Source organism: Cimex lectularius, unplaced genomic scaffold (genome assembly GCF_000648675.2).
Source record: "Cimex lectularius strain Harlan isolate CLEC.00 unplaced genomic scaffold, Clec_2.1 scaffold16, whole genome shotgun sequence".
NCBI lineage: Eukaryota > Metazoa > Arthropoda > Insecta > Hemiptera > Cimicidae > Cimex > Cimex lectularius.
Window position 1 is genome coordinate 622,058 of NW_019392679.1, and position 27,986 is coordinate 650,043.

General features: G+C 35.2%; 1 protein-coding gene across 7 annotated transcripts in view; it reads left to right on the top strand.

Moving 5' to 3' along the window:
* LOC106661365 (protein phosphatase Slingshot) overlaps window positions 1-27,986 on the top strand; it is a 93,834-nt gene that overhangs the window by 29,835 nt on the left and 36,013 nt on the right. For 4 of the 7 annotated variants that reach the window (XM_014384684.2, XM_014384686.2, XM_024225560.1 and 1 more), the window contains 2 exons: window positions 23,299-23,491; window positions 27,106-27,156. In XM_014384684.2, the coding sequence (XP_014240170.1) occupies window positions 23,299-23,491; window positions 27,106-27,156 (244 nt within the window). Of the gene's footprint in view, window positions 1-12,065; window positions 12,223-23,298; window positions 23,492-27,105; window positions 27,157-27,986 lie in introns of those variants that run through there. The other 3 variants (XM_014384687.2, XM_014384683.1, XM_014384685.2) reach the window with 2 other exon arrangements.

The following is a 27,986-nucleotide window of genomic DNA, read 5'->3' on the forward strand; positions in this document are numbered from 1 at the left end:
CGACTATCCATTGAAAAGCCCACACCATACTGAGCTACGTTGAAAAGGTTGGCTTTGGGAAAAATTACAGGCTTCTTACCTTCTCCTACTTCTGTACACTCTGTCACGCCCATCTAGAGATGAGAGAGCAAATCGACACTCATCTGTAAAAAGTACTGCAGACCAATCATCTAAGACCATTAGCTCTGTTCTCGAGTGTTTTCTGGTCAATTCTGGTCCTACTACTGGGCGAAAAGCCATCAGTCCATACTGACTTCATTTTCTTCGAGTAGTGCGGTCAGAAATTAGGACACCTTGCATTCTGGAGCTGATGAGGTGTGTACCGCTTGTACAACAGTAATGTGGCGATTTCGAAAAGTTTTCTAAGTCAAAAAACGGTCATCCTGTGGTTTTCTTACCCTAGGGCGTCCAGAACCGGGCCTTCTGTGGTAGGACCCAGTTTCTCGAAAACGTCTACCGGCCTCTCGCAGAGTTTCGTAGGGAACTCCGATGGCAATTGCCGCACACCTGATGGAACGTCCATCATCCATAATGTCACACCACGCGCAACCATCCTCAGCACTAAGTGGCATTTTTAAGTTTAAAAATTGAAATTAAGAAAACGAAGATGAAAACTAAACAGTTCTTACTTCAGAATTCAAATGAGACTGAATAAATATTTTAAATTCCGTAATAAGGAAACATTGAAAAATCCTTTATCCTTGTTTTGGATTAAGGATTAAGTGTGTTTAGCTCTAATTGATATTCCGAATTTAAAACAGCATAAACAAATATTTATTGATAAAAACAGTGAGACAAATTAAGCGCAGAATTTTCTTTTATCGAGAAAATGAAAAAAAATCAATTTGGTGGAATTTTTGCCTGTCAGTGTATATGTCTGCGAATGAATAATCTGTTTGCGTGAGGGGATCCGAAGGGGGGCAGCGATTGAGTTGCTTCGTCAGGAAGATTTCCGTCGGATAGACCAGATCGGCAACCATTTCCCATGTTTAGTTGTGCCACACAATTTGCCATTTCTCATTTCCTATTTTCCGCTATCCGATGTGAATCGTAACACTAATGGCACGCCTCGCGGTATCACCGGGCGAAGAACTTTCTCTTGTCACCGTCCCATCCCTTTTTGTCGAATTGTTTATTAAAACCGGACCCTTTCATCCTTATACGTAATTCAGTTCCGTTTTCTGTGACATAACGTTTTTTTATCGAAAAAGAGAGAACGATCTTTCTTTCAATCTGTTCTGTTGTAGTTATAAATGTCGCTTGTGGGGTGAATTTTCTAGAAGTATTTCTATCTAAATGATGATTATGTAGAACTTAGGCTGTTAAAGAGCTTTCTAATCATTTATAGGTTGGGAGTTATTAATCCGGTTTTGGTGCGAAAGAATAGACCAAGAGAATTTTTTTATTCATCGCAAACTCTTATCATTCTCTGTATACACTTAAATCCGTATTGTTTCTAGTGAATTTCACGTGTTGAAAATCAAACCGAACTTGCCCCGCCATTACTGTTGTTAAATACATAACCAAAAAGAAAAGTCTATTCTATGATTATTTCATGGTTTGTTTTCAGCTCCGTTGTCCCACAGTTTTGAAGCTCATAATATTACATTGTTATATTAAGAGAACGGCCAATTGGGCAACATTGCACAACGTGTAAGGGCCGTGAGACTGTATATTGTCCGTAGATCCACTAAGTAACTGATAATTAAATAATAGGGGATGCGAAAAATTATAACAGTCCTATTGCATCATGCCTCGTCGCTCACCTCACTCTCGTTTCCTTACTTAAGCGCTTATTGCAAAAAGTGTTCTATTTGGCTAACTTTTGTCTAATTGACAGTAATTTACCGGCAGGTCACGAGAATCATCCACCCCGGGTGTTGGCAGTCCGGGGTCAGACCTCGGTCTTACCCGTCCAACCACCGAGGTTTGGCTCCAGGATCTATCATCAACAGCTAGGCCATTTCAGCTCCCACCGCAATCGGCTCCTTATATCCATTCACACTCTCCCTCAGACTTATATAGTGTTACCTGTTGGTATACGGTTCACTCAGTCAGGGTGGTAGAGAACTCGATATTATTCTTTTACACCTATTACACTAACCTAATGGTCGAGTGGGACACTTTTCCGCCATTGGCCCTTCACACTATACACTCACTCTTCACGCGCGCGCGCACACACACACACACACACACACACACACACACACACACACACACACACACACACACACGCACGCACGCACGCACGCACGCACGCACGCACGCACACGCACGCACGCACGCACACACACAAAATGGACAACAAACAATACATGTGTCAGAACTATATGCAATAAAATAACCCTGTTTCTTCCAAAAAACGGGGCAGGAGACCCATATGGTCGCTGCTCTGCTCAAAGAATTCTCATACCGGGTCTATAAAACGTACTATATTCAGAGCTTAGTACAAAGTCTACATCTTTTTATCCAAGGGGAGAAACTTGTCATATAATCCGCCGCCGTTATCGAGCTTTTCGTTGTGTAAAGCTTATAATGAACCACTTTACTGTAAGTATCAATGTACGTTTGTTGATAAACATATCCAACACCCTTTTTTTTTAAATGCCCCACATGGAAGTATCTTGTGAACTAAGATAAGCTGGACGAGTCGTTTCAATCTCATCATTTGCCTCATCTTCCTTCTCTTTCTTTCCCAGTGCGCTGATTAGTGATTCTGACAGGGGATAATTCTTACGAATTCACTTTATTCATTCATTCAAATTGGAGATTCAAAGTATTATTATGTAATAATTAGTACGAATAACTTATAATAGGATTGCTACACATGATATCACAGATTAACTGGCGGAGTTACATATTGTTTATTCACATGAAAGGGTGTCAAGTTATGGCATCGCGCGGTGTTTTTCTTTTCTGCCTTCTTTGATTATTTAGTAAGTATTTCGCCATAATTGTGATTCATTTTTTCGTAAAGCCTCCTGTAGAGAAAAGATTCGTCCTGGACTATGATTATATTAATACTTTGCGAAGAGAAGTAATACGTATAAATCTTGGTGCTTCTATGAACCATTAATGGTTTTGGAAGTCCTGGTTTCTATTATTTGGTGTGAAATATTAATAGCGAATTGAGGCCATTGCACTTATCTCGTTGGTGTATGCCTACATTATCATTTATTTTAATTAATTATCCTTTTATTTAAGGTCTTGGTTGAGAGGAAAAATCTAGTGTCACGAGCCGAAAGTCGTGGGTTCGTATCCCGCTCGTGACAGATTTTTCATCTCAACCAAGACCTCAGATAAAAAGTATAATTAAAATAATTAATAGGTCAATTCGGACTACTAAACAAATATATATTAATTATCCTTTGTATTAGTTTTGGTTAGACGGTGTAGATTCTTTCGTTTTATTTTTTTGAATTAATTTTCTAATTATTTAGCTAATGCAATGATGTGGTCGCTTCAGATTGTGTCGAGTTGAAGTTCTAATTAGCGGAATTAAAGTTAACTCTGTTAATAAAAATAAGTGAGCATAAGGGTAGTTTCTTCCAGCATAGATGTCCCAGGTGTATTAAACCCTAAACAAGTACTGGGACCTCCATTGAAAGTTTATTTCCCTAATAAATTCTAAACTTTTTGGAAGCAAATCAAAACCTACCTCAAAGCGTATCTTTTTAAAGTTCAATGAAACATAACACTTTGAATTGTGGCCTCTCAGACTGTAATTTTATTAAGACAGCGTCATGGAGAGGTACTCTAATTCACCCTACTTGGAGGTATATATTTCTTACACTAAATTATAACATACTAAATAATCTTGATTTAATTAAAACATTTTAAATTCGTATTATGTGTCCATAATTTAGGTATGAACTATTCTTACGTGCTGTAGAACTTTTATATTACAAATACTAACTAATCTACTCCAGAAAACGTAAAAGTTATCTTTAACCACTAGCCTAAATTTAAAATGAACTGCACTCTTCTGTTTTAAATTTATAATAATAATAAACTCCAGTTCAACTATTAAGAAGCTATTATTAGATTTGCCAGAATGAACAAAATATATGTACGTTAAAGATTCAGCCGGTTTATTTAATGTTGAAATATCATATAATCTAGTTGCATTGGAATTAAATATAGAATTAAAGGGACAGCCTTTACATAATAAATCTGTAATAATGACAGAGGAGTCGTTTGCTTTGGCTGCGGAATTCGGGTTGTAATCATAAACACGTCCGTGAAATGTTCTCTTGCATAAGAAGACGATGCTAAGTCTGTTAATAAATCAGTCTTTCTTTTGTTTATTTGCAGAAACACACGTGTTCATTGATGTCAATTTTCATATTTTTTCGAAAAATTTCTATATTCTTAGAGGTTGCCTGCGCGCTAGTTCTCCTATCTATAATCATCTATCTATCATTTGTTTTTCTCTTTTAAAAATGTTCTTAATAGTGTGCAAGGTTCGTCTCCTGTCAATGCGGTGGAGATTTTTTCCATTCTTGTCCTTGCAAGGATTATCATTCTTTTTTAAAAATTGTTGTTGTTTTTGTTTAAAATTGTCAGAATTGCACAACACTATGTTTTGATAACAATCTTTTTGTACTACAGTATCTTTACTGTATGGTTCATAGAAAGTGCAACAGTCCTTCAGAATTTAATTGTAATTTAACTTCTGATCCAAGAATCTTCAATCGTACAACATATATCTAGAATGCGGGATTGGAATGAGCATGTTGATGTTAATTTTATAATTTCTGACACCTCAGGATTGTCAAGGTTCCTGTGTATAGTGTTCCTAACATGCTTACCTGTATGCTTATTTGGGTGATTCTTGCTGGCCCCTATATGAGCATCCATATTGTCATTCGGCCCTAATTAGTACTAGGTATTATTGCTAGTGGTCTTCTTGTGTGCAGATTGAGGTGAAAGCTCTAACTAAAAGTTGTTTCTGTACTGAGCTGGCCAATTGGGATGTTCATGAAATGTCATACTACCATATTTTATAGTATGATCTCCAGGTATTGCCTATGTCAGCTTGCGGAATGACCTCATTGTTTACAGGTAGACCTAATATGGGATGAATTAGTACTGGGTACAGTAATCTTTTTGTATACAGTCTAAAGAGAAAAATTGGTTTCTGAACTGTTTTTTCTATCCCAGGTATCTAACTTCTCGATGACAATTAACATGTGGAGTTTTAGAGATATTGGAACGTCTGGCACATAAATTAAAATCATGTAAGCTATTGACCTCTTCTACTTTGAGGCATCGATGATGTTATGTAAGAAATGTCAACTTTTGACAAGTTCACTTAGATAAGCTTTTCTCTAATCGTAGACGACATCGCCGACTAATTTGCGAAATGTTGATTTATAGACTAAAGAGAAGAGCAGTAGGCGAAATGTTTACGTTAAAAATTTGACGTAGGCGGGCAAATAATAGACAAATATTCACACACCTATGCCAAGGAAGGGCAACTTGAGATAGGTCCGCCCTTCTTCAGAATGGTTTATCAACTTCGATAGGACCATATCATTTCCATTTTTTCTCCACTTTTTTTCATATGACGCTGTTCGATAGCAGATAATAAAAGGAAAGATTGTACTTGGGAAATGACAGGCATTTCAAATTTTTACCTGTAAAATGATATGATAAATAATGATGATATGATAAGCTTATGACATCACCTTTTTCATAGAAATGATTAAGGTAGGGTGAGTATGTAGATTAACTTTTTGTAAATGATGGTTCCACTCACAGATTTTGTTGTTTACAACGATCCGGATTTCAAGTATTAAACGTTCATCAAGTTGATGAAGGAGTTACAAACATGTCTCTCGACATGAATTGTCTGCGACGTCCCAATGAGAAGATGGTTTTAATACCGCTCTGTTTTGAACATGCGAAAAACTTGAATTACAACACTTCTAAATATTATCCCAATAAATATTGTAAGAAAAATAATTTTAAAATAGTAATTAATTTGTATGTCAAATATTCGAACTCACGACCTTCGGTTCAATACGCCGCTACTCTAACTAACCACTTGAGCGATCGTGACTTGGATCCGATATTGAGCCGAAGGTCGTGGGTTCGAATCCAGCTCGTGACACTAATTTTTCATCTAACCAAAAACCTTAGATAAAAAGAATAATTAATTGGAATAATTAAACGGACAATTATGACCACTAAGGCAAATATGGATTAATTTAATAATTAAAAAGAAGTAATTACTTCATTAACAGCTCTCCATGGTCACTTCATAAGTCGCTGAGAATCTAATCCTGATTACACGATATTTGAAAATATGACAAAAAAGAGAAAAATCGAACGTTTGTAGTTGGCGTTGGGTGGGGGGATCGATGTCAAGATAGTTCAAATGGTCAGAGCAGCGGCTTATTGAGACGAAGGTCGTGGGTTCCAATCCCGCTAGGGACACGAATTTTTCATCTCAACCAAAAATCTTAGATAAAAAGAATAATTTAGGTATATGTTTAAAATAGAAGGTAACTCAAAATCTATTATTTATGCATTTATCTCCATGTTTAATTTTACATTTTTTTAATTTCAAATTTCCCAAACCAATCTAGTTCCCTTGATTTATTAACGTTGTGTAACACTGTTATATTTAACTTTAAATTGAAAACGTGTTATGATTCATTTAGATGTCCTAAAATACAGAAAATTTCTTCGATTTAAGCAAATGTTCTTTAACTCTCGTTTTAATTTATTTAATAAATACATTTAATATCACAAGTTTTCAACCTTGTCTTTAAGTTAGGAGAGGATGTTTCTAAGTGAACACACGCACACACCCCTAAATGCTACTCTAAAACCTTGTTTAAGAATTTTACCTACTTTTTTCTGATAGTTCCCCGATGAAGGGCAAGCAACGAAAACCTAGATTCTTAGAGATTAGATAGATTTTTGGTGGGACGGCTGAGACCGATTGTTGTTTCCTTTAAAGATAATTTTTTTATTCTTTTTACTAGCAACCTATCGATAAATATTTCTTGATATCCATTCTGCTTGACTCTGTTGATCATAAGTTGATGTTAAAATACTTGAGTGTATTGGTATCTCTAATATTCTCCTTAAACTCCTTGAATCATATTTATCGGACAGAAGTCTATTTACAAAGGTTGGAACAGTTTGTGGTTCTTCTTTACGCGTTGAATCGGGAGTAACACAAGGTACAGTCTTAGACCCAATTTTGTTTCTTTTATATATTAAGGATTTTTTGAAAATTAATTTCTCTGGAAAAATATTTATTATTTAGATGATACTTGTATCATTTTCTCAGGTGATAATTTAATTAATTTAAGTAAAACTAAAAATAATGATATGAAAATTATTAATTTTTGGTTAAACTCAAACTTTCTACTTTTAAACACAAAAAATGTAATATATTACATTTTTCATTAAAAAAGAAAATAAATACTAATAATTTAAAATTTGCTTTTCATATTTGTGATAATAATGATGAGTGTTCTTGCTTGCCTATCCCTTTTGCTTACAGTGTTAGATTTCTTGGTTTGACATTGGACACAAATTTGAGATTTAATTTTCATATTGTTTAATTCTTTGGTTTCCAGTCTGAGAAAGCTCTTTTATAAATTTAGAATTTTACGCAACTTTATGAAAATTGAACTATTAAGGGCAATATATTTTTCTCTTGCACAATCCATAATAGCCTGTGGTATTGTTTCCTGGGGAGGAAGGATCATTATTCAAAATTTCAAAAAGTACAAAGAAGGCAAAAAATTTATAAATTCAAAATTTTTAAATTCTAATGAAGATATTTTAAAGCTAAGATTTAATTTGGCTGGTTTTTTCATACTACACGTTTTTTCTGTATTATGTTTGTTTATTTGTTTGTTTTTCATTATGCTTTTGTAAAGATATATTCTGTTTATTCCTCTGAGGATCTCCAAAAACTCCTGCTGTCTAATATAAGCTTTGCTTTTTGACAGGCAGGGATGTACCAAAATATTATTTTTGCTCACATACAAATTTATACGTAATGTCCATTTCAACTAATACCTTACATAAAAATATTAATTAATTGAAAGAAGTTTTTTGGTCAATCGGACCACGAAATATAATGGATTTATATGTAATGTTCATTCCTGTAAATAAAGATTTATTATTATTATTATTATTATTCATCGACTTTAGCCAAGGTTTAAATTGTTTTTATTTCTTTTTATAATTAGAAGGTGTTAATGGGAGTTCAGATACGGTCTATGAGGCAAATGAATCCAGCAGCTTTTTGGGTTCATGGGTGAGAAGAATCCGCTAGTATCATTGTTTGTTATTTATTATGGACAGTTTTAAACAATATTTTCAATATAAAATTTATACTAGGGTGTAAATAATTAATTAATTGGAGGAATTCTTTTAGTCCTCTAATAGTTGGCTATGTTTGTCTGTAAACAAAGTATAATCTGGACAGCGGAAACAGAGCCTTGGTTCTTGGCCTCAAATCAGTTTAAAAACGCGGTCAGTTGACTTCTTCCTGATAGTTACTTTATTACATATATGCTTACTTATCTAAAAGGTTTCCTAGAATGACTTCTCTAAATATCTCATCTCAGAGGAAGAGGCTTTCTGTTTAAATGTACAAAATTGTTTGATGAATAGAATTCCTTTTATATTGTTATAAAATTGTTTTTGTGAAACATTTCGATCCTTGTACTGAACAATTTTGGCTTCCTAGTCCGGTTCCCATCTGATCGGGTACAACTCTTTTTTTAAAGTTGTATACATAAGCTCCCATCACGATAAATTTGCCATGTGATTTACCCCTGCTTGCTTGGTGAAAAATTATGCCCAACAACTTTAAATAAATGTTAAACATATTTTATGCCTAAGAGTAATGCCCTCGTATCTTCTCCGTCGGACCGAAAATAAAAATAGATATTATTGGGTTGTCCGGAAAATAATGCAGGATTTTGGTATTAANTTTTATATAGATTTTTTTTAATGAAAACTTAAAATCCTGCATTATTTTCCGGACAACCCAATAAAAGATTTAAAAAAAAAGGTACATTACCAATCTTGAACTTGGTCCGCTTGGCCAATAAAAAACAGTGAACTTTATAAATAGTCTGAGGCTGGAAACGAAGGCCGTTCCTGAAATCATTTTCCCCTCAGTCGAGTTAGACAAGATTTAAGTTTTCGCGTCTTGGGAAAACGCTTAGGTTGTAAATTATTCACCGGCTCAATTGGCACGGTTCTCATTTTTCTCGAGGATATTACGGAAAAGCCTTGTAGTGTGTCAGCACATTTAGGAATCGTTATGGAAGAAATGTTTAAAAATATATTTCTATTTCAACTTTAATTACACGTAAAACGCCATTTCATGTACAAGGATAATCATATTTTTACTTACTGATTTATAATAAGTAATAACTAGCTAAGTTATAATAAATAATAACTAGCTTTTACCAGCGACTTCGTCTACGTAGGATTTTGTTTTAATGGAAAGTGCTATCTAATGTACTATGTAATGCGGTGCAGAGTGCTAGTATGGTTTTCTAATATAATATCTCGTCTCTCAAATTTTTCTCTTCTTCTGGTCTATATATGGTAAAAAATGATGATATGATAAAGGAGGAAATTTCAAAAAATCCTTTCTTAGCGGCTATCCATGTCATTATAGCAATGCACTGTCGAAATTTAAGCCCTTTAGATCCAGCAGTTTGGTCTGTGCGTTGTCTGTCAGTCAGTCACGGAACTGCTTTATATTAAACATTCCGCAAATTTTAAATGAATAGCAGTTTAATAAACTTTGTAATAATCTTATTTATTTTTATTTTTATCATAATTTTGAAATGCGGTTTAAACTAACTATAGCACACAACTGAAAAGTTTTAAATGTAAACCATCATGAATTTCATGTATTTGCTTCTGCGGTACATATACTAAAATTGGAACGATCATGAATTTCACATCACTGAAAAGCGTTTGAACTCTGAAAAATATGTTCTTTTTTTCAAAATTGAAATCGGGCCAATAGAAAAAAATTTAAGCGTTATATTAGATAAATTATTGCTGCAGTCGGAAATTAATCCATTTTGAAATATGATAATGTTTGCTTTACAATGTTACTTTTCCTTCGAATTGTTGTTAAAGCATGTTTGGGTGCAAAGCGCTCAAACGAAAAGACTTGCATTCTTTAATGCACTTTCGCGAAGAAAATTGTACAACGTTTATGTTTTGTTCAACTTCGTAGCTTGTCTAGTAGTACGAAGTTACAAGTAAAATTGTTATTATGTTTCAAAAAAAATTATATATATATGTATATAATTATGTATGTATATATATATATATATATATATATATATATTACAAAAATGTAGGCATTTAGTACTAGAATTGCATATTTGTTCAAAATATCCCATGCTTCTGGAGATACAAAATTTTTTAGAAAATTAATTCAGAGGTCGTTCAGGTTTCCATTTGAAATTGTGAACATGATATTATTAAATGTATGGTTACTATTTTATTTACCACTTAGGCCACATACATCAAGGGTAGAGGAAAGGTAAAATGTCTCTGGTCTGTTAAAATCTTGATACACAAGTTTGTAAATTAAAAGTAGATCGATAGATAATAATTAACAATTTTTTAACCCTTATTAACAGAAATCAACTTCACATTAAATAATAATAATGTGGGATGTTTAGTGCGGACAAACAGCTGAGGCTATCGCCGGCCCTGTACGTGTTTTCACTTCTTTTTGTAGTCTTTCACAGTATTGTTTTTTAACTGCACCCATTTTAGCCTCAATCTGTTACCCTCTGCTTTTATATAAAAACTAAATCGGTATCTGAAATGCTAGCCTCATTTGTACTTCAGGTTTTCAGTTACATAATAAAATATACAATACATATGTATATGCATCACCAAGTCTGATCACATTGATACACCACAAACCCACTCCATTCTCGCTAATAAGTTACTTTTACTCTCCAGATGTCACACACGTACCCCCGAGTACTCGATATTTCTGGGGGGGGGGTTGAGCAACCCCTTTCTATCATATTAAAAATTATATTCATTCATATAAAAGACACCACTAGAATAACTGTAAATTTTCCCCTTTTGGGGCCCATTTCCATTTTGCCAAAAAACAGACTCTTCATGCTAAAAAAATGTTTTCCAGGTTTAAGTTGTATTCCTGAGCCCCGATTTATTGAAAATTATCACGTTTAAAGGGGCTGTTAAAATGAACATTTAAAAAATCGGTATTTTTTTCTCTCTTGGTAGTCCTGGCATGGGGTCAGGTTAACTCCATGTTTATTTCACACTCTTTTAAATTAATAATAATTAAAAACACCTGCAAAGACTTAAATAATTTATTAGATGATAAATTATCAAAACATCAAATGCAGTTCCTGATTCGTGATTTATTTATTTTTGTTTGTTATATTATGTACAGATAGCAATAAATAAAATAAATATATTTATTTTTGTGATTTAACATTTCTGTGTTTAGTCTATTTATGTTTTGTAAATTTTAAATTGACCGATCAATATTTCTACCATCTTAATTGAACTTATCGTCTTCTTGGAATAAATTGACACTGCGAGATTTTTTTTTTCAACAGGTAACTGTTGGTTGGGTTAAAGTAGAATGTATGTGTTGCAAGTATATTAAAGCAAATATAAATCATTATACGTCCTTGATCATTGGAATGTAGCGTATATAACTACATCCAGCCATCGTATTTAATACTATGAATACCATTATTCCAGTTCGTTTCTTAGAATTTTAGTTGTAAAACTGTGACCGTGAACAGCGGTTGTTACGGTTTCGTTACGCAGTTTAACTTATACCCCGTCCTTCGATTTTGTGATTTGGAATAAAGCTGCCTAAATCCAAAATTCGGTTTTGTGATATTGGCGTAAGTTGTAATCGGAATAGTCTCTAATCGACTGCCGCATCTGGACAGCGCTAATTGGCAACCAGGGTTTTGCGAGTGGGGGATGAAAGATGTTATTTTTAGGGGAAGGGCATTAATCGGAAACAGAGGGTCTCAGACTCTCAGTGGATCTACGGCCAGATTCGTGAAAGGATACCATGTCTTCTCGACGTGCGTTATGGAAAATGAGGAGGCGGTTCTGGAACGACGAGAACAACCCCAACTCGGGCAATATAGTCATATGTCCAAGGAAACTGTCAAGGACGTCTTCCAAAAAGGCCTCATGTCCGTGAGTGGAAATCTCTTTGTATATATGTTCCCGAGGTTGTAAAGTAACTAAAACTTGGTCGAAACATCATGCATTTTTGCAACATTGTTATTTGTACAAGGATTGTTTTGATCCTTGTAATTAAAATGTCTTCATCTCGTGGTCATGGTAGGTGGCTGGTTGTAACACTTGTCATTTCTACCATGACAACACACGTGACATCCTATCGGCCGAGAAGTAAACTTGATTTCGTTAATAAACAATCACAAAAATCGATTGTAAAAACAATGTTGAATCAAACTTGACAGGTAGAACAACAGCAACAGTTAGATATTAGAGAGGTTGATAATGGCCAAGAAATTCTAACTTGATCAACACTGAATCTGTCATCAAACGCCTCAATGGTTGAACGCCCAAAGTTGGGTTAATCCAATTTAATTTCTAAATACATAATTGTTAAAAGTGCAAGGGTGTTAATAATTTTTGTTCTACGTAATGCAGTGTTTCGCAACATGTACAATATTTATTTTCTTTGCTAGCCTATTTCTTTACATTATTGATGTAGAATGCAGTCTTATGCCCATTAGCAGTATTGTATTGCTATTTTTAGCATAGTTGTAGGTTCAGCGTCTCGTTGTCTGGCGATCAGATTATCTATTTCGGTAATTTTAAAGGGAACGACACACCTAGAAATCACGAGACAGCCTTATTGTAGGAAAGTCCCGGATCGGGATTTGCCATTCGAAGTTGGCACGCCGTTAGATCAAAAGGTTTGTGATTCGTACGTATAAACGGTTTTTCTTCCACTGCGTTCGTCCGCCAAATACGACACCGTGGCAGCGTGTTACGCACAAAATCCGAGCATTTGCACAAAAAGCTAAGAATAACCAATTTCTGCGGATTCAACTCTTTACCTACATCCTAAAGTCAGCACAAATGAACATTTCACACTGATTATCCAAGGGCAGTAAGTGTTCTCTTTTATTTGACAACCGTAACAACGGTGTTAGTAAACAATGAGACATTTTTTTACACCGGATAAAAAACTTTTGATACGTTTAGACACGATTTTTATACGTTTCATTTCGACAATTGCGAGTCCGAGGACGTTCAAAGAAGTGTGCTGAACTGGAATCAGAGCATAATAGCCGAGGCGGTCATTAGGGACCGTTAATATATGACGGAATTAACATTCGTAGCTGCACACCAACCTAGTTCACTAACCTGTCATCACACAAAAATGACCAGAGTATGTTTTCAAAATAATATTTTGAATGAAAAGTAGCACGTACCTACAGAAAAAAAGGAAAATTGATAAATTTCGTGTTGAGGTCTACGGAGAGATTAACTGCACTTTCGTTTCGTTTCCGATCGTTTTGGTTTTCCTGATCTCACTATTTTGGTCTGTCAGATGCAATTGAGCTTTACTTGCCAAAATTTGAAACGCGTCTGGCATACTAAACAGAGAGGAAAGTCTGACGGAAACGATTGACGATTTTGAAGTCAATTCTCAATCAGCCCAACAATGCTCTAATATTTCTCTTGAAATGGAACTTCTGAAAGGTTTTTTTCCGTACTATTTCAGTATTGGCCACAGTTAGGTCGTTAGGTAGGAGTGTCAGGAAAGGACCGAGCCAACCCGGCAGCAACGAACCGGCGGAAAAAGCGGGCTGATGAAGGGAATATCTTCTAATTAAAGATATTACAAACAAAAATAATGTGGAAAATGATAAATCTGTAGTTTGATCGACCTTGGTTAGTCTGTGTGTTTATTTCTCAGTCGTTTCCTTTTTGAAAGTTTTTTCATATTGTACCACTGAAGATGTCGGACAGCCAAAACGCGTTTGATAGACCATAACAGCGAGGGAATGCAAACCAAAATGATCGGAAAAGACCAGGCGACATAAAGTACATTTTTTGTATGTGCATTTTGGTTAATCTTTCGAAATTATTTAACACTATGATGATACTTTCTCTTCTCTCTTTTTGTTATATTCAAATAAACATTTACACGGTATAAAGGATTAAAATAATAATCGGAAATCAACTAAAACGATCGGATTCAACGAAGTCTTTCCGAGATGAGCAGAGCTTTAAGCAATTGGGCAACTAAGTCGCTGGCTACGTTTCTTGAACGCTTTACGCAACCGGGTTTAGATAACCGACTGTCATCCTTGTCCCGTGACGCATTGGCATTTTCTTTGGAGCTAACCGTTCGGAACAATGTTACAGGCAACATTTCTGCTCTATTTTCTTTCGGAAAATCAGCTGCCTCAAGTGATGCGATTGAACCGTTCCATTTTAAACGCGAGACAAAACCAGTCTCTGATCCAATAATCGATTCATTTTGTGAATACCTTGTAGAAAAGATCGTCTATGTTACAGAGACAAGGGTTATATTAAAATTAATATCCGCAAAGAAAAGATGAAGCGTGATGAGGTCATCTATGTGTGATACACAAGTAATTTTACCCCTGGAGCGGCCGTCTCGACTAAATTGGCCAAATGATTAGTCCAATGATGTCAGTTACGCTTCAGATTGTTATTATTTTGAATAAAAGATTGAATTCAATGACAAGCGTGTATAGATTAGGTTGGAAAGTTTGAGGCCCTTGTGTAATAAAACGTTGATTGGTCCAGCTGTGGAAAATAGCCTTGATGATTATGATGACTTGATTGGCCACGATTAGGATGGTCGAAATAAGATAGAAGAGCTAGACTTCGAAGCCTATTATTAAAGGACTCCATTGGATATTGATATCCACGATTTCCTTCAACAACTCAGATGAGAAAGAGAGAGAGATGATAGATAGAGAGATAAAGCGAGAGAGAGAGAGAGAGAGAGAGAGAGAGAGAGTGAGAGAGAGAGATGGTAATTAGACAGATATAGATGGTAATTAGACAGATATAGATAGTTAAGAGAGAGGAAGACCAAAATTAGGTCTCATGGACATTTTGTACATTTAATGAGAGAGAGTGAGAGAGAGAGACCGACCGAGAAAGAGAGAGCGAGAGAGAGAGAGAGAGATGGTAGTTAGAGAGATATAGATATATAGTTAAGAGAGAGGGAGATCAAAATTAGGTCTCATGGACGTTTTGTACATTTAATGAGCGAGAGATAGAGAGCGAGATGGAGAGAGAGAGAGAGAGAGAGAGAGAGAGAGAGAGTGAGATGGTAGTTAGAGAGAGTGAGATGGTAGTTGGAGAGATATAGATATATAGTTAAGAGAGAGGGGGACCAAAATTCGGTCTCATGGACGTATTGTACATTTAATGAGAGAGAGAGAGAGAGANGTTAGAGAGATAGAGATAGATAGTTAAGAGAGAGGGAGACCAAAATTAGGTCTCATGGAGGTTTTGTACATTTAATGAGAGGGAAGGAAAGAGAGAGAGAGATAGAGTGAGAGAGAGAGAGAGATAGTAGTTAGAGAGATATAGATAGATAGTTAAGAGAGAGGGAGACCAAAATTAGGTCTCATGGAGGTTTTGTACATTTAATGTGAGAGAGTGAAAGAGAGAGGGAGGGAAAGAGAGAGAGAGAGAGAGAGAGCGAGAGAGAGTGAGAGGCGAGCAAGTCGAGTGTAAGAATTAATCAGAATGTGAAATCTGTGTGGAATAGTTAATCTCGCAAATATAAAATATTTAAGTGGTTTTAAATTAATTTAACGTAAATTAATGTATTGTCAATTTGTAAACAGTTGAGTTGTACAACAGTGTAAATTTACCGTCATAACGATATCTTGGTCTGTGAGTCCACTACCTTTTTAATACAGAGCGAGCCTGGCAAAAGGCCAGCAAAGGTCTGAGACTGTTTTAGACCGGGTAGCTGGCATTACCAAACAAAGTAAAGAGCAAGTCGAAAGGGGGCTGTGTGTATTTGGGACGATTTTTACTAAACGAAAAAAGCGATTTTTTAAATTTGTTCAAGAAAAATCGGAATTTGGCTTCGTTGGACATGAAGCTCAATAGTCAAATTAAATATTTTGACTGTAAACACAGCATATCATAATCTATTTCGAATGTATTCTTCACACAAGTTGCGATACTTTAGCCCCACAATTATAGAGAATAATAATCAATTTAATGTGATTATAATTAGGGCGCTTAATGGTGAGAATAATTAATGAGTGGATGCCGAACAGGAATTGAAGGAACTTTTCATAATATTCGCTGTTGTGATGAAATAACCACGACGACCCCTTTCTCATTCCCGAGGTTATTCATTTTTCCATTCTTTAGAATGTAGTTCAGTGAAAAACGTAATAATATATTATATAATAGTAATGAAAAAAAGGTTAACGCACAAAGCGTTTGTTTTATTGCCGTGCACACTTACAAATTTTATATTTATATAAACTATAGTTTGTAACATGCATACCTATGCCTCTCAATATTATGTATTAATATAATTTGTCCAAAGAAAAATAAATATAAAAAGCTTTATTAGTATATATTTTAGATTGTGATTTTGGATTTATTAAGCTCAAATCCGTACATACATATACAAACACCTGCAGAGTTTGGCCTATCGCTTCTCGCAGACCGCCGGCAATTCCGGCTTTTGACATTTACAATAAATTACCGACAGGCCCAGAGAATCACCCACCTAGGGGGTTGGCAGTCCGGGGACGTCAGTCTTATCCGTCCAGCCACCGAGGTTCGGTTACGGATGCTGTCAACACCTAGGTCAATTCAGCACCCAATGCATGCAATGCCATTCACACTCACACTCATTCTTAAATGCAATATCTCCAATTTACATACCATTTACTCAATTGGTGGAGTACTCAATATTCCTCCATCACGCTTTACACTTATTATTCACTAATTTCGTGGTCCGCTTGACTAATTAATGTATTACAATTAGTTAAGGTTTTTTGGATGAGATAAAAAAGTCAATGGCACGAGAGGGGTTCGAATCCACGATCTTCGGCTAGGTACGCCGCTGCTCTACCACCAGCAGCTATCGTGACCTCGATCCACTCGAACACTAACTTCCAATCTGAACCCCACCTTTTGAATTTTCCCTCCTTTTTGCCATTTTTCAAATGTCGTGTAATCGGATTGGATTCTCGACGACAAATGAAATGGCCACGGAGAGCTTTAGTGAAGTATACTTCATTTTAAATCGGTGATTGGCCAATAAATACTTCTAGACTCAGCACTAGCCAGGGATCGGTGTACGTATGTGTGTGCATAGGTGTATGTGTACGCTACATGTTATTTCACAGACAATGGCGGTTTGACAATTTATCTAATACAGCGACTTACGTATTGAGAGGTATTAACCAACAGCAGTAACAGCGTCTAAGTGAAATATCGATTACGATATTTATTACGAGTGCAGGTCTGTCAGTTCTCATGAAACAACCGCAAAAATAAAAAATTGAATAGTTTTTTTTTACATAAAAAAAGGATACCTATCGCTGCAATTTTCGACAAATGAGTCTTCAGGAATGAAGAAAGGAACGCTGATCTTCGGCCGTAGGGCTTGTTTCCCCGCCAATAATCGTTTTTCACAGGACCCTACATATAAAGACTTCGATAATAGTTTATCACAACTAGAAAATGTAATTATAATATCAATTAGAATTGAAAATATGTAAACTGTTCGGTAGTAGGTCTGTCAGACGCGTTTTAGCGTTTCAGTGGTAACCTGTGTTATTTTAACGGTTGTGTCCTTTTGTTATGTAAAAGTAATTTGAAAATTGGTGGGGGTCTGACTACAATATCCGTGAAACACTTTGCAACTTCCTATAAAGTCGCAACAGGGTACAAAGAAGAAGAAGAATTCAGATAATATAACATAATGATATGCTACACTCCAGAACAATGAAGGAACCGGATTCGGCGTGTATAAGCCCAATACATGAGAATCAAACTCATTAGGGAAGCCCACCTCGGTCTTTCAAGCTGAAAATCATCATCAGTGCTTGTGAATTAGATATCTTAAAAGAGATTACACTGGTAAACAAATCAAAATAAGATCAGATAGCCTAGCTATTTAAGCATTAATGATTAGCATATAAGAAATCACATAACGAATCAATGAACGCTTCCAAAATCACCAAAACCTGGGGAAACACCATAACTAGATTGATATCTTCGGTACCAGGACACAAAGGAATTTTGGATGACGGGAGGGCAAACACACTGGCCAAAGGAGGTCCTGAACCTATTCTTGAAATAAAAATATCACAGAATGGATCCAAAAAAATAAAAGGAGAAGTGGATAAACTCTAAGGGCGTCAGAGAAAAAACAATCCTCACCAAGACTGGCACTCTAAATACAGAGAAGTGATAGAACTATTAATCGGTCACTGACATCTGAGGAATCATATACACTTGGGCATATTTGTGTCATCTTTAGATTATGCATTGAGGAGGAAGAAACATCTACCCATATCATCTTCGAATGCGAAGCAACTGCTAAATGGAGACATATCCTGGGTTATAAAGAAAACCAAGGGAATGGAATTGCGGTAACGACATTCAATGACCTGGTATTTCTTAGGAGAAGGATCGAATCTATGGCATTGACTATGGAACTAGGAAGGTACAATAAGCCATAATACTGCAGTGCTTGGGGAACAAAACCTCCCACTTCTTAGTATCGATCATCATCATCAATAAACGAAATAAATTATTTGTTTGTTTTTATTGATTGCTGTTATCTTGTTAACAAAGTTAGACTTGTTGTACAACGCACCAAAGACGCCGACATACCATTGCCAATCTTAAAAAAAGGCACAGGACAGAACTAGAAGTGGACAAACTCCAGGTTTAACACCTCTCACTTTACTGCTCTTGAAATCTTTAAAAAGTAGAGATTTTGTTGAAAAGTACGGGTGGTGTTAATGTAGAGCAAAGTTTGTTTGAAGTGAATGGAACAATGCAAACAGTAGCTTCCTTATCTCCGATCTTTCTGGTCCAACTATTCTCGCTTGTTGGTCAGTTAGATGCGTTTGGCATTTCGCCATTTCCATTGGTCGGTATGTGTGTGTATGCAAACCCGTCACTGAAGATGAAATACCGAAACGTATCTGACAGATCAAAAACAGTGAGACGAGGCAGACCAGAACGATCGGAAACAATCAAACTACAGGCTCACCACTTCGCACCTTATTTTTGGTGCTTTAATCTTTAAACTCTTTAATTCAAAACCTCCATTGCACTGTATGTATAAACATTATTATTGTGGCAAATGGAACTATTTCAGACTGTACCCTTACCAATTTCCAAAAGCGGGAACACGACAAAACTAGATATACCAAAATGAAGTAAAAAGGGATGAGATGAAAAATTAGTGTCGGGACTCAAACTCGCAACATCTGGATGAGTATGTGGGTATAATGACTTGGTTAAGGTGTATACATTTTATGCGTGAAGAAATAAAATGTTATATGTTTACATCTTGTAGAAAGAATTGTCTGTTTGTAAACTATGAGAAATAAATATTTAATCCGATGGAGGGCTACGTGACGGACCTCCTTTCTTAGGCGAAGGGGGGTCAAGGCAAGGGGGACCCCTTCTGTAAGCTGAGTACTCTTCTTTGCCTTATTGCATTATCGGCCTTCAAAATCCTTTGTGCCTCAAATAAACCTTAACGACCCGCTATTAAAAAAAATATCAACTCAAAACTATTTTTTCATGTCTGGCTTTTAAATGGCCTTGTGATCGCGTTCAAATTTCCTTTGAAACCTTCTTCTGGAATAATTTATGCCATATTAAGTTTTTCGTTCCTGACGTGCTAACGATGTGGATTTTGTTGAAATGAGCTTTGTTTTAAAACGGTTTAAATTTGTTTTACGGTTTGGAGGTGAGGAAAAACCACTCCATTGCCGGACTATTTATAATCGACTGTTTGAAAGGAACGATTTCATGTTTAGGCCAGCGAAACGTTCATCCGCGGACGGTTTGGCAAAGGCCAAACAGAAACAACATTTCTCCTCAGTTTTCCTAGCATTTACGTCAGAGGGAGCCGAGCCAAAAATGGGGCACCAAGAACGTTCGGGACGATTGTCTCACACGCCCTCACGGTCAAAACGTATCGTAGAAAATAGAAAATGGATGAAAACCCTTTCCAATTTTCCATATCTCAGAATACGTTACACAAAAATATGTAAATAATGTGTAATGCTATTCAAATTTATTATTAAATAAAACATTATTATATACAGTTTTTGGACAAACGCCTTGAGTTAAGAGTGGCTCCTATGAAAGTTGAAATTTTTATATATTCAATATAAAAATTTTATATATTCAATAATTTTCTTTTTGAATTAATGAAAAGTATAACATTTAACGAAGGTCTTTCGTCAAATCTTGGCTTAATATTGCCATCTTGTTATGGTTGATATCATTCAATTTAAATTATGAATTAAAAATATTTTCAAATTGGCCCTATCCCTGATTTTTTAGTTTGAAAGAAAAAACTCTCAGTGCCAGAGAAATGAATGTAATTTATTAGGGTAAAAGCGAGGGGTTGTTTAATATCGATTACTCTAATATCGAATGGATATGACCACAGTTCTATGTTTTTATCGGGTGTTTATATTAATTTATTGGAATAAATGTAATTTATTAGCGTGAAAGGGAGGGCGTATCTATTTTGTATCTATTTTGTAGTTGTCAACCTGAGATACAAATGAGATGCTAGCATTTTAGAGAATCGACTTAGTTTTCATATAACAGCAGAGTTAACTGATCGACACGCTCAAATGGCCCAGTTTAAAATAAAATACGCGTGAAAGACAGAAAAAGAAGTAAAAACACGCAGAGGGACGGCGATAACCTCACCTATTTGTCGGCCCCTACACTTCCAACATTATTACTTAGTACCTTCGTCAAGCTTGTAATGTATCCTCTTCATCACGACTTTTAAACTAATATTACAAATTCACAAGGTTAGCAAATATGAACATTTACTTTCAGTATGTACTGAAGTACGTCTCAACATAGCAAGACACCGACTCTTGTCTAAACGAATAATTATTTTATGATGACAATGATCATCGAATCCAGTTATCGATATTTGACAGAGTCTAGCATCTTTTATTTCAATTAAAATAAACTTAGGCTGTGTTTATGAAAATATCCTTATGATAATTTGCAATTTTCCAATAGCCAAATAAATGTATTTAAATTTATATTAGAAAGATTTATAGTATATTGCATTGATTTACATGCACTTTCCTATTAGCATAAGTAGATCTGCAATAGTTCAAAGGTTTCGTCAGTTACTTTTATCTTTTAGCATATTTATAAATTCTCCTCTTGTTCAGTTATCTTTTTTTTTTCAAACATTTTCTCTTAAATAAAATTAAACAGATTTTACGTTGCTTTGTTCGTAGTAGTTAACTATATAGCTTTATTCTTCTCTTTTATAACCGTAATTTAACTTGTAAGATCATTACATAAAATAAAATTTGTCGAGAATTTTATAGTTATTCAACATATTTGACCGACCTTTCGAGATGTTCATCTGCTAGATGTGCTAACGTGTAAGACTTGATACTTTTTCCATCAGGTTTTCTTAGCTATTGTCCGTGATTAAGACGATTCTGTTTTAATGCAGAAGATAAGTAAAAAATGCCGAGTTTATAGTTAAGATTCTGGCGAATGTGCCTTGTTGAAAATAGTATGGAATTGAGTTTTGTCTTGTGTTGATTATCTTTTTCAATCTAACTTTTTCCTTATTTTCTGTTTCTTTTGTGAACCCTTTCATTATGAGCAACCAACCGTGCTAGTGTCGAGCGCTATTAGTTTCGAAATTGTACCCTTGCGTCACAAAATTTGCCGACTTTAACACTTAACTATATTAGCAGAGCTTGCCCATACTCTCTAATTGATCGCAGTAACAAAAAGAAGTGACTGTTTCAGATTGATAACGATATCAGTAGATAGTTTAATTGTTTTTTTAAATTCCAAATTTTAAATAATAAAGCTGTTTGTGCCTTTTTTTTGTTAAACCAAGGGAAAATGTATTCTGTAATTAAATACATGATTTGTCATTTCTTGGCAAACCTGTCTCATTAGTATAAAATTAGCTTCAAACTACTTACTTTATTTTCTTCTAGTCTGAAATTTTAAATTTTATTTCTGGTTCCTAGTGACAAATAATTTTAAATATAAATAGTTATGATGGAGTGAGTATATCAATATCAAAGCTCTACTAACAAACTGTTAGTGAATAGAAGTATAGTTTTTTACGAATAATTTTAAATTGAAATTATGTTAATTCTGTTGTCAATAAAAAATTTTCTCTTCCATTTTCGCTAAATTTCCTACAAGAAATAATCAGGTCTATTTTATAAAATGTATGTTTGACAGAAGATTTTTCTAATATACATATACTTTTTTTTGTAATCTGATGTAATTTAACGCCAAACCTGTCTGCATAGTAAATAAATAAAACTAATAATAACGTATAATGTGTAGTTTGTTCTCGAAGAATGTTCGTAAAAAAAGATAATTATAATATACATACATTATTATTTTTCTTTCACTGATCTATAAAATAATCATTTGCGTCTTTATAGTGTTGTAAATGTGTACCAACCAATAAAACCTTTATTTATTTATATATTTTTGCGGGGGGGTTACGGTTACGCTTCAAAATTATATTATTTGAATTGACCAATATTTTCAATTAATTAAATATTGTTTAATTTAAGCAATTTAACGATCTGCAGAAATGACTAGAAGGTCCGCGTCCAGCTAAGTTTGATTTAATACAGTTTCTCTTGCTCGTCTTAAAAACGAAAAATACAGGCTAAATCTATATATTGTTTGATAGTAATTACCTATCATCTTTGTCTGCCTATCCTCAATGATTTTTGTTGGTTCAGACGAGTTTAGACATTTCGCCATCCTCAATGATTGATTGATTTTTGCAAAGTCAACAACACAGAGGATCTCGGAAGCCTGAAACGCGTCTGAACCCTCAAAAATCAAACAGGATGGGCAGACAAAGATGATCGGTCACTAAAAAAACAATATGTATATCACCCTGCACATCACAAGAATAAACCTAATTAATTAATCAGTGTGTATGTACATATATATTTTAATCTTGTTCTTTCTTTTTTGTTTCAGTTTGAGCGAGTGTTACTTTGCGGGAAAGGGGGCGGCGGTGGTCCTTCCGCCTTACGAAAGGCTGCCTCCTTCTCCACATGCTTCGGCCACCGCCGCCGCCGCCGCCCCTGCGACACCCGCCCCCGGCTCTGACATCCAGTGCCATTTGCAGTCCATGTTTTACCTCCTTCGCCCCGAAGAGACCCTCAAAATGGTAATTAAAGCAATAATAATTTAGATTAAAAAACCCATAGAGGTTGAAGGCAATTTAAAAAAAAATTGATCTTATAGTTGACGCATATCGTTAGTTATCTGTAACATAAGGTTTCTTGTACCTAAGATACAAGGCTCCGCTGTTTTAAACCATATATTTAAAAGGTATAACTCTTGAAACGCCATGGATCGACTAAGCTTTTTAACCCTCTAATTGTTCTGTAACGTCACATTCTTGTCTGGGCTTCGACATACCCTCCTCATTTTCGAGCCACTCTCTCCTCGTGACAAATTCTCTTAAGGACCAGAGATTACTTTAGATAATTTTAGATAGAGCAAAAGCATTGACGTCTTTAATGCGTGAGACGTGAGGACAAGTTCACTTAACCCGACTTTGCTGAACTTTTATAAGCATTTGTGTTGAACAAACATTGTCTCTTGTTGGGTCCGTCCTCATTCGCGGGTTTGTTGAACTAATCAAACGCGTTTCGGCATTGCGCCATCTTCAGTGAGGGAAAATGCGTTGTTCAGCAAAGCCGCGAAAACGGAACCAATAAGTGTTCCAATGCCGGTTCAGCATGAGTTCACCGACTCGCAGACCTATACCCAGTATCAAATTTTGTACCTACGTAAATCACTGATTTTTACGTTAATGCTGATAGTTTTCATCTGCTTGCACAATAGGAGAATCAGAATTGCGTAGATGGAATCCAAAACATCTATCGCTGTTTATAGATTAACTTATTTATCTCTGCGCCGCTATTTTTTACATCCTACGACTCTCACTCTTTCTTTCCCTAAGTCTCTTCCTCCTCACTCTCTATGCCTTTCTTTCTCCATGCCGCTCTCTCTTTCTTAAAATCTTACTCGCTCTCTCGGGTACCGCGATGGCCGAGTGGTTAGGGCGTCTGTCTCATTTGTCACGCTAGCGGTTCAAATCCCGACAGAGCCCATGGTTTTTTAATGGATTATCGTATTAAAAATGTATTGTAAAGTTGTTTGACTCCTTGTCCCAATGGCTAGTTGGAAGTCTTCCTGTATGTCAGGAACCTTTCTCGCTCTACCCTAGTATACACTCTCTCTCTGTCTTCTCTCTACTTCTCTCTCTTGCTCGCTCACTATATCTATGTATTTATATCAATCTCATTATCTCTTTTTCCTCACCTTTCTCCTTAGAGCGCTTCTCCACCAGCGGTTAAATATAAAAACGGCAAACCAGTTTTACGAACTAATTGTGAGTGCCTGCCTCCACTACTTTCAATAAGACCCCCTTTTAAACTCCGACTTTCTAAACGGTTGCAATCAATAATTCATTATCGTTATATCCGAGCACGGTCCCGCACCGTGTTTCCTTCCGTTGTAATAGGGCTTAACATTTGTGTTAAAAATAATAAAGCTTTCTCCACGATCGGCCGATCATAGACGTTTTTTCTCGCTTTTCACGGATAACCGACCCAGAGAATCGCTTTAGAAATTAAGTAACCCTTATAGCATATGTAAGAAACTGAGTTTATGATTAAAATTTAATTATTCAGAAATCGTGAGATGCGGTCTGGTGTGATGTAGGTTTCAGAAAAACATTTTCTTTATCTTGCCAACGTTTCGATCTTTATTGAGATCATCTTCAGGGCTTGGGATTTACAAACATTGTTTCCATTTAACAAATACATTTAGGATGTGGAAAAGTGAATTTATACAATGCAAAATATATTTTTTTATATTCAATCAAAGTATTTCTAATCACCACACATTGAAATTTAAGAAAATTTAATATATAAATAATTTTGTAAAACAATACCAATTTCTAACCAACATTTTTACAATTGGTCTAAAAACTAATGACATTTTTATACGGCACGAAGTACTGTTAGCGATAATAACAAATAGTGTTGCTGAGTCTTAACTAAAATGGCGTCCATTATCGTTAAGAGTGTATCTCAATGTTTACGTTTTTTGTCATTTGTACAACATTTCAGAAAATAAGTTTTAAATACATTTGTTTAATTATACGCCAGTTGAATTATTTTCATTGTTTGTTGAGGTTTATCATAATCACTCATGCAACACAAAATATTTGTCTTGTTTCTTGAGTGTATGAATATTGGAAATTGACGTTTGTCGACTCAATTGAATTGATCCTTTCCTTTCTTCCGTTTGTCCCCTTTTTTCGAAATATGTTGTCATATCGGTTAAGAAATGTTTCTAAAACGTTATCTCTGACTTTCACACAGAAAAAATGAAACAGGCTTATTAAATGGTAAATAATACGTTCCATTTCTGCAGTGATAATTTGAATAGGTTGTTGATTATCAAGATTTTTTTCTTCTAACAAACGTAATCTGCTTTTCGACGAATTAGCCTTCTTATCTTTGAGGTTATTTTGCATTGTTTGACGGAAAACTAGTGATATTGGTTAAAGCTGGGTTTTTCTATTATTAAATTAACAACTTTTCCAGGTCTACAACGCGTCTGGTCTGTATATCTTATTTCGAACATTTGTGATTCAGATGTGGTCAGATCGTGTATATGTATTGTACATTTTTTATTATAAAAGGTAATTTTTAGTTTTGTCGGATCATTTTGTTCAGTACAAAATAACCAAAGGCAAAATAGGCAAAGACCAAACTTCAACAGGTTCATTACCCCGTAGATCTCAAGAGGAAATCACAAAAAAAAATTAATATTGTTATATTTAGTTTAATGGTCAATGCCCGATTTTATCTTTCAATTTGTGCCCCATGAAGGAGACGATGTGCAATTTCGATATCATAACACAATTAAGTGAGTTCTTTAACAGTAACGTTGGAACATTGGAGTTTCAAGAAAGACGTTTTATTCTATGAAAATTGAAAATTGTGTATTTACCATGCAAAATAAGCTAATTTCGTGGAAAGATTCACTCTGTGAGATGAAAATTTTGCTTTCCACTTTACACTCGAAAGAGCATGATGTCATCATCGGTGTAAAGGTGGGCGCACTTTCACCTCACAAGTTATAGGTCGTCTGGATGTGCATCTCGCTGGAGGGAAAAGTACACGGTACAACGTAAAATCGGCCTATTGTCGATAATACAATAAGTCTCGTTGGGTAATCATGTATTATTAACCTCTATTGCCTTTTTCGATTTATCCCATCCCTTATCCCTGCCCCATTTTTCCTTTAAAATAATCAGAAACCAAACAACCTTTCCCTTATCTCGAAAATTGCCATCTCGCGATAGGACGCTGTTGGAATATTTATAATATGAGAATTTAAGCACGAAATATTGCCCAATTTTATTTAAATATACTGTTAGAATATAATGTACTGTTACGTTGATAGTTTTCAAGAAATTCGTCCCCTTTTAAAATGCTTATTCGTCTCTAGTCTGGCTTCCAATTCTCCAAATTGGTATTTTAATATCTCCACTTCCGGAATGTAGATAGCTAACGATTCGATGTCAGTCTTTACTGATAACTTCGATCACTTAATGATCAATAAGAAATTAATTCAAATAAATGTTATAAAAATGTTAATATGATAATTAAAAAAACATTATAAAAATTATATATGTAATTTAATATTAATATTGTAATGTTCAAGGTATAATTCCTAACGGAAAATCTCCTTTTTCAGGCATTAAAACTTGAACATGACGTTGAACTTAAATGGAAATCTACTTTTCAGTTAAGTAAAAACCGATACAGTCACTCGAGTACATATAAGTATTATAGGTTAATAAATAAAATTGTCCGGTTCATTTTTTCCCAATCCGATAGATATTTTTAAATTTACGTGACGACTCAGCCGATGGTCCCGCCGGCTGGCTCACTCTGACAAAAAGTGGCAGAAGCTGGCCGCCTTGAACTTGAAAGCGTTTCAAAAAGGAAGATCGCGTTGTTCAATTATTTCAACTCAGGAAAATCTTGAATTTTTCTCTATTGCAAGACGCCCGAAGACGGGATAGTAGCGACCGTCGAGGGGCAAGGAGTCAAACCAGTTGGCCACGTTGCCGTTAGAAGTCTGAGCTCATTTACTTCCAGGATTGTAAAAACGATGGATGATTGGGTAACTTCTGAATTGGGTCGAACTTTTAACTCTCACGCTTTGAAGATAAAATTTTGGACTTCGTAGACTCGACCCTAGATCAGAGGGGGTGTGTCATCTAAGTCTCATCGTTACTGATGAAACGCGATTTTTTTTAGTGATGGCGACATGAGTTTTAAACACAGTAGGTCACTAGGTTGCTATTAAAGTTTGATTTAATTTTACAAGGTCACAATATCACTGCCTTTTATACATTATTGATAATTGAAAACGTTGGTGGTTCTGGCCTACAAAAGCAGCTTGAAAAAAAAAAATTATCGGCTGTTTATATCCCGTGTAGAACGCTTTTATTTAAATCAAGATTAATAATTGATACTCATTTAGCTGTCGACAAAAGAAAATAAGCGTCTTGATATTGAAAACGTTGTCGTTTTTCATATTTTTTTCAATAAACAGATTAGACAAATAAT